This window comes from Austrofundulus limnaeus, unplaced genomic scaffold (assembly GCF_001266775.1).
Source record: "Austrofundulus limnaeus strain Quisiro unplaced genomic scaffold, Austrofundulus_limnaeus-1.0 Scaffold344, whole genome shotgun sequence".
Classification (NCBI taxonomy): Eukaryota; Metazoa; Chordata; class Actinopteri; order Cyprinodontiformes; family Rivulidae; genus Austrofundulus; species Austrofundulus limnaeus.
In genome coordinates this window covers 350,089-362,831 of record NW_013952746.1, presented here as the reverse complement: position 1 = coordinate 362,831, position 12,743 = coordinate 350,089, and the positions used below count along the sequence as shown (strand labels likewise).

Here is a 12,743-nt window from a genome sequence, read left to right as displayed (position 1 = left end):
CTTCAGTAGAAAACGAAACCAAATATTATTAGTTTATTTAGTTTATTTATTTCTTCATCATCAGTGATTTTTTTTGTGTCTTTTTTTTGATACCATAAAAACCAACCAGACCGCTGACATGGCTCTCCAGTTATTACTGGCTGTGTAGCCAGTATCGTGATCAAAACAGATATCACTCAACCAAACATTTCCCCTCCCAAAACAGAAGCTCGATGGGCAACGAGCCAGAAATCAATATTGGACGTTGTTATCGGCCCAGTTTACTTATCGGATCAATACCAATATGCAAACATCAGCTAATACCAATGTTAATGCCAATATATCGTGCATCCCTAGTTTTATGAGTAATAAAAATGTAAAAACTGAGTTTTATACAACATTTTTACTCTTTTATGTGCATAATATCACATTATTGTAACCACTTCTTGTTGGCTTCTGTGTAGTTGGACCGAGAGAACAAAATTGCAGGAATCATCCCAAGATTGGTATTTAAAGACAAGTCAACATATGTGGAGTCTTCAACCAAAATCTATGATGATGTAAGTTCAGTCATCTGCATCACACAGTTATAATCATCAAACTTTCATTCTGTCTTTGCAATTATATAAATAAAGCAATGGTTCTCAAAACTGAGGCCAGGACCCCACAGCAGGAAATAAAACACTTGAGATGATCTGAAGAAAAATTATTACATTTAAAATAACTGCTATAGAAAATGTTGCCATATATATTGTAAAACATATAAAGTAGAATATAGATTAATTTAGGCTGTTTGTGTTGTCAAGTGAACATTTAATTGGACTATTTTCCATTTTTGTGGACTTTAACCAGAGATATTTGAGTTCACTAGTGTCTGCCTTTGTTGTTTAGTGGTTCAGAGGCTAAAACTATTGAAAGCAAGAAAAACAAGTATTTCACATGAATCAGTTTTTGTGTTGTGTTCTGAGCGACAAGGAGACATCACTGACTACAGGTCAGTGTTTATCTCTGCTGTTCATGGTGCAACTCCATGTTTAGTTTAAGACTGTGGCTGCACATTGGACCTTATTTTTTATAAAGACCACTTTCAGATGGTTTGGATAAGCTGGTATTCATCAAGCATGTTCTTTACATGAATGTTTTGTTAATTACCAGTAACACCATGGACAACAYCATTATTAGTGAAATTGACCTTTCATCCCACCACAATGGTGTCTATACATGACAGGCAAATACAGGATTGTTGTTTGAGGGAATTCATTCTTTGGGTTTTGGTTACTCTGACAGCTTTGACCCACATCTTCCCTCTGTTGTTTTGTTGACAGATGGCCTTCAGATACCTGTCCTGGCTGCTGTATCCTCTGTTTGGCTGCTATGCCATCTACAGTTTAATTTACGTGGAGCACAAAGGCTGGTACTCATGGGTGCTCAGCATGCTTTACGGCTTCTTGTTAACCTTTGGTAAGTTCACCCGACGCCTTCACACACATTAGTGCTGAGAGATTGTCTTCAGCTGATTGTTTTAACGGCCAGAGACGAGTGGCTGCTTCGTGCTCTCATACTTGCATCATGCTTACATACATAAATCCCAGGAGCCTGTACTAGTGCACTGTGTACTATTAGACTTATAGGCACACGCAGTCATGCTGCCCTCTGGTTATTTTACTGCCTCTTGTTGTGGAGTTGTCCATATAATCATCTTTGTTTTTTTAGGTTTCATTACAATGACGCCGCAGCTGTTCATCAACTACAAAATGAAATCTGTAGCTCACCTCCCATGGAGGATGCTCACCTACAAGGCTCTCAATACCTTTATTGATGACCTGTTTGCCTTTGTGATCAAGATGCCCATGATGTACAGGATAGGATGCCTCAGAGATGGTGAGTCCTCCTCGTTATTAAAATCAACTATTTATAGTCTTCTGTTATTTAAGAGGACGATGGAGATAAATACACTGGAGGTGTTTTATGATTGACTCATTGTTTGGTGTAGGGAACTAAAGTGGGCGGACAGTAAATCSAAAAGGATTTGTGGTTTGTTTAAAGGAAGCTATGTTCTGTTTATTCTCTTCTAATGCTGACAAAAAGAAATGCACAACTATATTCTCTTTAAGCTTCAAATATCTCAGAGCAACTGTTCAAACTACAATCTTCCTGTGGAGTCGGTCCCTTTATTTGCTGTAGTTATTCCTCTAACCCCCTCTAGAGTCAGATGRCTAGATTGTATACTGTAAATATGTTGCCTGATAAAATAATCTTGACTGTCTCAGAGTGGTTCAGTTTAGATGGTTATCACAATCAGTTTTTAATTATGAATAATTATCAAGTTCTGTGCTCAGAAATTAGACTTATTGTGATAAATAACACATTAGCTGTATGAGCAAATCAAACTGAAACACTATCCAGCTGTCTGTTCTGCTGCCTTTTTTTATAATAATTTAAAACAAAAACACTTGACAGTAAAAAAAAAAGGCCATTTTCTTATAAAACAGTGTGTCTTAGGTTACAGTAGTTGATCTAAATTCTTCTACCTGACTGGATTGACCTGTTCGCTCTCTTGCAGACGTGGTGTTCTTCATCTACCTTTACCAGCGCTGGATCTATCGTGTCGATCCAAACCGAGTCAACGAATTCGGCACCAGCGGAGTTGACCACGTTCAGAACAACACGGCAGACCCCGACACTGCCAGCGCCATCACAGACAAACCAGAAGGAGAGAAGAAGAACGACTAAGCAAGACCTTTCACTTCTCTGTCCCCCCACCTTACGGCCCTGACTGCTGGGGCAAAGAGAACTCGTGGGAATTGGGCAGGAAGCGGGGTGGAGTTCAAAGGTTCTTTATTGTTCATGGACGCCGCTACAAAAAAAAAAGAAAAGAAAAAAWTTCAGTTTAACTGTTCCTTCTGGTTTCTTTGTGGCTCCACAGAGGAATATATTCAGTGTAGACTTGGTAAATTCTTATTTCTGTTCCCCACCCACCCCTGCCCTCTTGTTCTGCAGTTCAAGTGAAGTAAAACAAAAACGTGATGTACTGTATTCTGTATGATTTGATTTCAGAGGGTTACGGTGTCTTGGAGTTGATATTTGGAGGGGAACAGGTTGCAGATACTACTTTTTTAATATATATAAAATTACAGGGAAGAAACAGGCCAAGTTTTGTTCTTTGTGTCGGTTCCTTGTGAGATTTTCTTTTCATTCCATGTGAGCACYGTGTTTCGGGGTTGCCTGGACCACTGGTGCATAGTGCTGGAGGAAACTGGAGAAGATCCCGAGTCACGTTTAAAGAAGMGACGCGGTGACCGGAGACCTGATGGACGAGCCTGCAGGGCCACGAAACAATGACTACTACTCTCAATTTTAATAATGGTTATTGTTCTAGACTTGAACAGAAAAAATAACAGCCTTGTTGGTATTAATATAAATATATGTCAGACTTAATTTTTTTTTCAGTCACTAAAACATTATTTTGTATATCCTCAAACTGTACAGACTTGTGTTATTAATTCCAATGTTAAATCTAACAGCTGATACTTTGCAAATCTGATTTTCATTTTCCCCTCAGCTGAACGTCTGATTTTTAAATTGCCTACATGCTACAAAATTTAAATCACCATGACAGACATTCAGATGTGTGCTGAAAAAATATCTCCTGTTTTTGTTTTGTTTTTTTGAGTGCTGTAAATCTCAAAGAAATGGGTTCCATGTTGATGCATATTAAATTTTTGAGAATTCATGTTTATACTAAAATTGTGATTTAAATTGTCTATGCAACACCTTGTTTTTTCAAATGTCACTCCTAGTTTTTTAATGTTGAACAATATTTTTGCTGCTGACTTTATTTTTATGTTGGTTTCTGTTGACGTTGCAGGAAATTTAATTTCTCCGCTGAGCCCTCTAAATTCTGATAAACAACAAAGTGAACAGCCTCCTGTCTGAGATCCCAAAGGTGACAGCTCGTTAAACTTGTTTACGAATAAAAGCTCAATTTAAAGTCGAACGTCAAATTAAAAATGACAAAAAAAAATCAGCTGTAAATAAACAATCTGCAGGTTTTAAATTTTAAGTGTAGCTAGTGTGTCATGCTGTTTAAAAGGTTAGGCAATAAATTTCTTTTCTGACAGACTAAATTTTTGTCATGGTTCCTCCAGGTGTTTTTATTTATTGGCAAACGTTCAGATTTGTTCCAGTTAATGATTTTATTCAAGAAGTACAAAAGTTTCCCATAATGCAGGTTCAAACAAGCAGTCTGTAGTAATGATGGCGCAAAATACCAAATTCATTTAGTGTATTAATGAAACTGGCTCAATAATTTTAACATTTGTGAAAAACATTTTTTAAATTTATTTTTTTAATTGTGGACTGGATCTTGCAGGAATCATACTAATTTGATGGRCATTTTCAGACCGGAACAGAGTGTTATTTATTTTAATCACATAATGCATGTGGGAAGTTTTGCTATAAATTGTCTTCATGTAGCTGCGCTTAAGAAATATGCAAGGACAAAAACGTTTGTGTAAAATTTACCAGACAGGATTTATTTTATTTAAAGCTAAGTTATATCTGCATATAGAATTTTAAAAGTATCGATTGCATGTTAAATGCAGTAATTACCTTAAGGGTAACTTGTTACAGTACAGAACTTTATTTGACCAGGTCATTCTGGTCAGTGCTGAGTCACAGTTTCCTCTAAACGCTTCCAATTTCCTTTAAWCTGGGTTTATTTGTCTGTATACCAGCAGGTGTCGCTGTTGCTCCTCAAAACAATCAAACCTATAAATAATCCAGGTGAAGCCAGATCTGATTGCACGACGCTGTTTTTAAATTAAATATTTCTGGTGTGTTTAAACTGTTCTTGTACACGATAAAATATTTGTTTGGGAACAAACGTTGTGAATCCAGATGTTAAAAGGGATGTTTTTAAAAGGGCCCCGCATCGGTTTGAAATGCGCATGCGCACTACGGACCTAGTGAGTAGAGCATTGCGCGAAAGTAGAAAGTATGGTTGTGGGTCAATAACAGGTTTATTACACGCGCAGACAGGTCATTGGTCCAGGTGACAAATTTGAGAGACTTTTAAAAAATATGTATTTAGCGAAAACAGGAGGATATAACCAGGAGAAATTTCATATTGTTGGTTCACTTGTGTGCGTGAGTTGATATGAAGCTGATTAACATATTGTTACATATTGTTGCGCAGTAAAACCACTGAAACGTGCCTTCAGCTTACATGATGGAAAAAAAAACATCTCCTTTTATGGGTGACGACTCCTTTTGGGTGCATTATATGTAAATTAAGTGATGGGTTTTGAACCTGCAGCAACAACTCCAGAGAGGGGGGGGGGGGGGGTTCCCACTGAAGAGGTGACGTAACGCCCTCGGGGATTTCCGTGCTTTGCAGCAGCCAATCAGAGAGCGCCGCTACGGAAACAAAACTGAAGCGAACTTTCATCAGCCCGACTCGGTCATTACACGGCTACATTGATTTAACACGTCTTTTAGACCGAGTCAGAACATTTAGAGCCGCTTGTCGAACCGATWGGAGACGTTTCGCCCACGTTCAGGGTTTCTTTACCGAGCGGATACGACTAATTCCTGGATTCATCCGGTTTGGAACGAGTTCAAAAACACGACGTCGGAGTTTTGCTTTTGCTTCTACGCRGAGCTCCCATGCGATGAAAGACATGGACGTTTTTAACGGGACCTCTGGTAGGTTTAAAGCTCGTTTGTATTGTCGTGTTTGTTTGTGTCAAACTGACCACACTCTCAGTCGTGTGATTTTGTCATTGCAGAGGAGCCAACACCCAGTCCGGGGATGACCGACGCTCGCTCTCACTTATTCCCAAGTCTYGGTGAGTGTGAACGTCTTCGTTTTAGCTCTCCAAACTGCACCAACAAAAATATGCGCCATGGTTTTAACCTGGAGCTGAAGTAAAAACAATAACAAACATCTAAAGATGACCAACTTGCAATATTTTGCAATCAATCTTCATCTAGTTCTGTATTAATTAATCTCCTATGACAGTGTAAATATCAATGTATTATTATTACTGGAGGACCTATAATAATAATAATAATAATAATAATAATAATCTACTTTTTTATGTTTCTACCTGGTTTATTGAGATGCATCAGGACATTATTATTATATTTTTATTTTTCCAAAAATTACCCAAGTTTCCCAGGTTTGCATATTCAGATTGCTCAATTTGTTTACATTTTAAAACCTAAATAGATGCACCCATCATTCAAATAACAAAGAGTAAAGGTTGTTTTTTCCCCCTTCCCTATTTGTTGAAGACATTTCAGTGTGCAGCTCCAAGCTTTAAAACTTCATTGAGCAGCTCAGTTTACAAGAGCTCATGGGCAAATCATTCAGTTCTCCCTCCCCTCCCTCCCGAGGGTTGTCAGAGTTTCTGTCAGTTTCACACAGATTCTTCATGCTGCGACCAAAACATGTCTCGCGTGGACCAGGCTAACAAAGACCCTGGGGGGAGGAGAGGGATTTGCGAGTGGGTTCAGCTAAACAGACAAAGAAACTAAAAAAAAACTCTGAGATGACTATAAAACTACACAAACAGACTGCAAATATTAAAATTTGTACAAAAAGGAACTTTTATTAAGTAATCGTTTAGAATTTTTCAGTATTATTGTTGGTAATAAGGTTTTACAACTGCTTTGTTTACATTTCTACATCAGGAAATCAGTTAGAGACACGTCAGACATCACAGACCACAAACACCTACTCAGATCAAACTGCTGGGTATTTTTACCTGTTGGGAGCCATAATAACAGTACAGGTTAAATGTCTGTGATTTAACAACAGCGCCGGGCTGAGACTAGAAGTCACATGCTTCGAAACACCACTTATATCAAATTATTAAGATGAAATGTTTGTTTTTATTTGTTAAGCTTTGTGAAACGCTCTAGTTTAACTTATTTAAATGATACAAAAAGATTATAGGTTAAATACTTCCWGATATTGTGTGTATATTTTAAATGTTTCAGCTCTCGGCCATTTTGAACTCCTGGTTGTTAAATAATTTTACAATGTGAGCCTGTTTTATGGTTTTAACACAGACCTAATTGAAGAATTAATCAAGGAGCAAAATGAGCTGCAGCTACCYGGACCACCTCCTGCGCCCCGGGACTTGTTCGATCCGGACACTTTCAGGCAGAACCACAGGATGGTCCCGCAGAACCCTCTGACGTCCTCTCACCCGGTGCTGGTGCCCCGGGGCACGTCGTGCAAGGTCAGTGTGTTTTGATCGTGCTTTGTTTTTCCACCTGGTTGGTTTTAACCTCCTTTGTGGTTTTTCTGTCACCCAGAAAACTCTGAGCAGGAGAGCAGTGAAACGTTTTTATTTAAAGACTGTAAGAGAGTAAAAAGTCAGTTTTGGGGCAATTGAGGCATTAGATTGATAACATTAAATACAAGCTTTAACCAGAGTTGTAAAGTAACAAGTACAAATATTTCTTTACTGTACTTAAGTAGAATTTTTGGGTATCTGTACTTTACTTGAGTTATTTTTCATCCTACTTTTTACTTCTACTTCTTACATTTTCACACAAATATCTCTACTTTCTACTCCTTACATTTTTTTTAAAAAAAGGCAAGAAGTAGAAAGTCATTACTTTAATTTCATTTTTTGCTTGTTTTTATTCCAACTAGTTATTGTAAAAAATAAATACTATCCATAGAAATTGTGCCTCCTAGACAGAGTGAATTTAATTGTGTTTGAATGAGAAGTATAAATATATAAAATTCTGATACCGTATTAGTTTGTACACAAACAAATCATGTCACACTCCTGCAGGACATAATCATTAAAATAAAAGTATTTGTGTTTCATGAATTATATTATTACATTTGGCCACAGTCCTCAGATAAATTTTCATTTTGGGGAAAAAGTTTGGGCAGCCTTGATATATGTATATAAACTGAAACAGACTAGTGCATCCTAAATTTAACATAAATTCATTATTTTAATACGACAGTCATTTCTGCAGTTTTTTCTAATAAATGTCCTAACAGAAAATCTAACTGCTCATTTTAAATCAGTACTTTTACTTTTAATACTTAAGTACAAAAAATATAGATTATTTAAGACTGTTTTACTCAAGTAATGTTTAACATTTACCAAAGTAATTTTTTGGTAAGATACTTGTACTTTTACTCAAGTATCACTTTGTGGTACTTTATACAACACTGGCTTTAACAATATTTAAAAACAAAACACAAATGCTCCTACATTTGTCTTAGATGTTGTTTCCTGTTTATTGTAAGGTTGATGTTTTTTACATTATATTTACATTACGGTAGCTTTGACAAAAATGATCTGAAGGCCATGAATGGTGACATAAGTGTAACGTTACTGTATTAGAAAGACACATCAGGTCATTTAACTGGATTAGCTGAGAAACATCAGGTTCAATGGAAGTCTGTTGACTCAGCAGAAACTCTGAATGAGCTGGAAATTAAAGAAATTCGGGCTTTTCACTTAAGTTGTAAAATTGACTTTCACAACTTTCTTTTCTTGTGAACTAAAATGTTTTGAAGCGCAGTTTTAAAATGTTGCATTTCTGAATGTTTTTGTACATTATTTGTGCTCGTTTTATGATTCTGCTGCTGTTGAAGTGTGAGCTGTGGGTGGAGGATGCTCCTATTGGTATTCTGCTGACTGCAGACGGTTGGAGGTTTTGCTGCCGGTACCAGCAGCTGGGCACCAGCAGCAGCTGGGCACCAGCACCAGCAGCAGCAGCTGGGCAGCCCAGCAGGTCAGACTCTTTAGCAGAAAGCACGTGGTTTCCAGGCAGCGCTGAGATCAGAGATGTTGTAACCCGATAAGATGGTGGTGATGCTGCAACCTGCACAGACGGGTCGAAGTGAAAGAAATGACAGAAAGCAGGTTTTATTACTCTCTGGTACTTGGCCAGTTATGATATTGTTGTGTAAATATAATTTTGTTTACAAAGCTTGTAAAAATCTTTCCAAGCATGCTTAATGGAGAGAGGAAGAGGAGGACATTGTCTTGAAGAAAGCGTAACCTGACTCTTGCTTTCAGTTTGTCTTCTCTTCTGTTTACAAGCCAAACCCACCAGAGGTTAAAGGTCACATTTTTTCCTGCTCCACGTCGTTTCTGCTCTTGGTTGGTTAATGTCGGTCTGAGCTGACTTCCTGTTTCTTCTCTGCTGGCTCTGAGTGCCGCTCCTTCTGTTTGGGTTCAGTGTTTCGGTGAAGAGGTACTGTACTCCCCAGTTCAGAGCAGACGCCTGTGGCCTGATGGGACATTACAAAAGATGATCTCACGCTGAGCCGTCGCTCGGATATCTGGAGCAACTTTTTAAATCTGATGTAAGGGCTCACGGAGAGGAGTCGGGTTCTTTAACTCTTTGTTCCCTGTAGGTACGATCRTGATTGTTTTACTGAAGACAAAGTTGAGTTCTCTTTAGATTGAGATTAATCCAAGGCTGCGAAGAAGGCAGAAATCGGTGAGTGGAGGAATAGAGAAAGTAAAAGCAAATTATTAAGTATGAGTGGGAGTGGAAAAGCTTGGTGGTCTGTGGTGTAACGGAACAAATAAGACAATGAGATGAAAGAGGAGGAGTTATGGAGCACATGTTGAGCTCTGTGTGGTGATGGACAGACAGTTGCTCTGGCTTTTAGCTTTCACTGCAGTGGTTACTTTATTACCTGGCAGATATCAAGTATTTGAGCAAAAACTTGTTTGGGGGATTTTTATTTTATCAGATTGGTTGATTATGTTTTCTAGAATAGTTTCTAATAAAAATCTTCAGTATAAGAAAGTAAAAATGCTTCGTATTGAAGACACGACTTGTTAGTACTGAAGTATCGTTGTAGATTGTGTTCGATTTTACCGCTTTACTTTAACTTATGGACAAATTTTAGGTGTTAACYGATTCCAATTTATATTTTTGTACAGCTCTGACCTGCCARTWTTSATAGTACCTGTTTCAGATATTTGTKTTAGAGAGTATGTAARCTTGGCACAAAAAGCAAAGAAATTAGTGTTTGGTAGAGTGTTTCTTTGTTGTAACAATGCTCCTTATGCTGTGAAAAAGCCTGTATATTTCCCTTATAAATGGTGCCACATTTGTAAGGAACATGCATTTGTGGGATGAGCAGTAGAGCTTAGTATGTTGGTTGCAATGCACACATGAAAACATTGCCAAATCTTCTCTGCCAAACAGTTTATTTTTGAGTTTCTGGTACCCCCACGTGCTGCCGTGCCTTCTATAAGATTTATTGCCAATAAACAACAAAGAAATAATCGACCAAACCCAAATTTCCTTACTTTTTGTGCTAAGTCTCTTTTTTCTGAATTTTTGATTAAATAAAAATTGACTTTATTCATAATAATCCTATTTCCCAAGATACAGAACTAAGGAGTATGTACAAATAAGACMCATTTTATAAAGATTTACAGTATATCTGCTCTATAATCCAGATTAGTGTTTCTTTTTGGTTGCTATTTTTAATAGTTATAACGGCACAAGTATTTTTTATCTTCTTTATTAACGTTTAACTTTCATTAGCATGATTAGCATTGCTAACTGGGGGTAGCTTTGGTCATTTTAACTGGAAGATTGGTGGTTCAATCCTCCGTCCCTGCCGTCTGCCAAAAGGTCTTTAGCCAATATTATTGCTGCTGTGTAAGATGAGATTGTATGAGATTATAAAACATTGTATATAGAGTATAAATGCATATTTTAATTTGTCCTTTATTTATACAGGTAGTCACATTGAGATCCAAAATCTCATTTACAAGAGAAACCTGATTTGATAAGACAAGAAATTACAAACACAAGAAATTACACAAAACAAGTAATTAAGAAATCTGACTCAATTAAATAAGCTAATAAAACATGAGCTAAAAACGAGCACGTTTCACAAGATTTCTCTTTTTTGTGTAAGAAAACGTTTAGTGTAAGAGTGTGTTCATGGGGAGTTGAGAAACATTGTAAAGCCCATTACAGAACCTGGTTGAGGTTCAAATTGCACAATATAAATGTGGACCGTTGATGGGTTTGTGTGTTATTTCCCCAGAAACCTTTTAGCTTGGAGGTTTTCCAACAGGCTCCCAGCATTTCAGGTCATCACAGATTGAGGTTGAAGTCTCGCAGAGATTAATTTTTTTTTCTTGTTTACTCTCAAAGTGCTTAAACTGAAATCCTCGGCCTATTTAAACAAATATTCCTCCACAGACGCTCATCGGAGCAGGTGATGTTTTTCTAATCTTTTGTCATCTAATTAGGGCCCAATCAGCTTCATGGTTGTCTGATAGGAAGTGGTTTTTCTGTAGATCTATGTTGTAATAGGTGGTTATTTGTTGTATCATCTTAAACCAGCATGTCGTTTTTTGTCCACACAAATGCTGCCACTGGACATTTTTAATATTTGGATCATTCTTTGTAAAACCTACAGATGGTTGTGTGTGAAAATGTCAGCAGATCAACAGAAATACTCAAAGCAGCTAATCTGACACCAACAACAAAGTCATTTGTTCTGATTCTCAGTTGGAACTTCAAGTTGTCCTCACTTCACCTACATCAGGATCATCAAACTCATTTTTACGGAGGGCCTCATGACCATCATGGTTTTCCTCAAAGGGCCAGTTGTGGTAAACTCTTGACGTTTTGTGTTAAACTTCGGCTAAACACAAAACATGTTCCTCTTCTCACTGCTACGGCTGAGCACCACTAACAAACACTAACTGGACTCTACCTGGTATTTTCTGCATAGAAACATCTTTTACACATCCTCTTATAATCACTGAAAATACTACATGTACGACTGGTTAAATGTGAAATAAATAACACAGAAATGTTGTTAAAAGTTTACATTTATAAGTGGAAAATTCCCACTTCTCAATACAACTGGGCTCCAGTAAAAGTAGTTGTCAAAAATGCAGCAGAGATTTTACACGTCGAATAAGGATTGAACCCTGTTCACCTCCACCCAGTGGTGGGTTGTCTTCATATAGCAGATAAAAAAAACTGCATTATGGGGGTTGTAGTTAATGCTGGCTTTAAAGCAGCTTATTTTAAGTCATTGATAAATCTTTATAGCTGCGGTGGGCCACATTTGGTCCACGGGCCTGGAGTTTGTAACGTGGTCTAGGTGTGCTGGGTTGCTGCGACATGATTGCTGATTAGGTATTTGTGTTAAGAAGCAATTGAACAGTTAAATGGTTTGTGAGTGTGTGTTTTTTAAACCATGTTTTGGTTAAAATCTACATATAATTAACATTCTAATTAGCAGCTTAGCTATGGTGTGTTTTCTCACAAGGACAAAAGAAATTCAAATACTTTATTTTAAATAAGTTTTCAATCAGCAAGTCATTCTGGTTCATCTCTGTGAACTTATTTCAGTCTTKTGGGTCACTGATCAGACTCTTATTTTTAAAAACCAAACTGAGTGGTCTGCAGGTGGTTAGCAGCTCTAAACAAATCTGTTTTGTTGTGTTTGGCACTTTCTTCTGTTACTTTTATTTTCACGAGACTGTACAACACGGTAACACATTTTGGACGTTGAAAAAGAAGCCAATCACAAACCACAAAGTTCAAGTAGATTATAGTGCAGTTGATGATTAAACTTGATGTATAATAATAATAAAAAAACTGTAATACTGATCTAAGGTCAAACACTCAAAATAACCACAGTACTGCATTTGAAAGTTTATGTTTAAAGCTTAAAACTAAACAGAATTGAGGTGTGTGTATGTATGTATGTATGTATGTATGTA

General features: G+C 37.2%; 2 protein-coding genes across 3 annotated transcripts in view; both read left to right on the top strand.

The window, feature by feature from the left end:
* The window catches only part of clptm1 (CLPTM1 regulator of GABA type A receptor forward trafficking), a gene marked incomplete in the record, with an annotated part of 13,861 nt that extends 9,755 nt beyond the window's left edge, over positions 1-4,106 (top strand). Inside the window, 4 exon segments of the mRNA XM_014022831.1 lie at positions 444-539; positions 1,305-1,440; positions 1,693-1,860; positions 2,543-4,106. Coding sequence (XP_013878285.1) covers positions 444-539; positions 1,305-1,440; positions 1,693-1,860; positions 2,543-2,712 — 570 coding nt within the window.
* A 1,293-nt stretch (positions 4,107-5,399) lies between these two features.
* Positions 5,400-12,743, top strand: part of relb (v-rel avian reticuloendotheliosis viral oncogene homolog B) — a 14,368-nt gene continuing 7,024 nt past the window's right edge. Inside the window, exons 1-3 of one of the 2 annotated variants that reach the window (XM_014022852.1) lie at positions 5,400-5,685; positions 5,769-5,828; positions 7,057-7,229. In XM_014022852.1, coding sequence (XP_013878306.1) covers positions 5,652-5,685; positions 5,769-5,828; positions 7,057-7,229 — 267 coding nt within the window. In that variant the 5' untranslated portion in view covers positions 5,400-5,651. Of the gene's footprint in view, positions 5,686-5,768; positions 5,829-7,056; positions 7,230-9,229; positions 9,332-12,743 lie in introns of those variants that run through there. The other variant, XM_014022853.1, reaches the window with a different exon arrangement.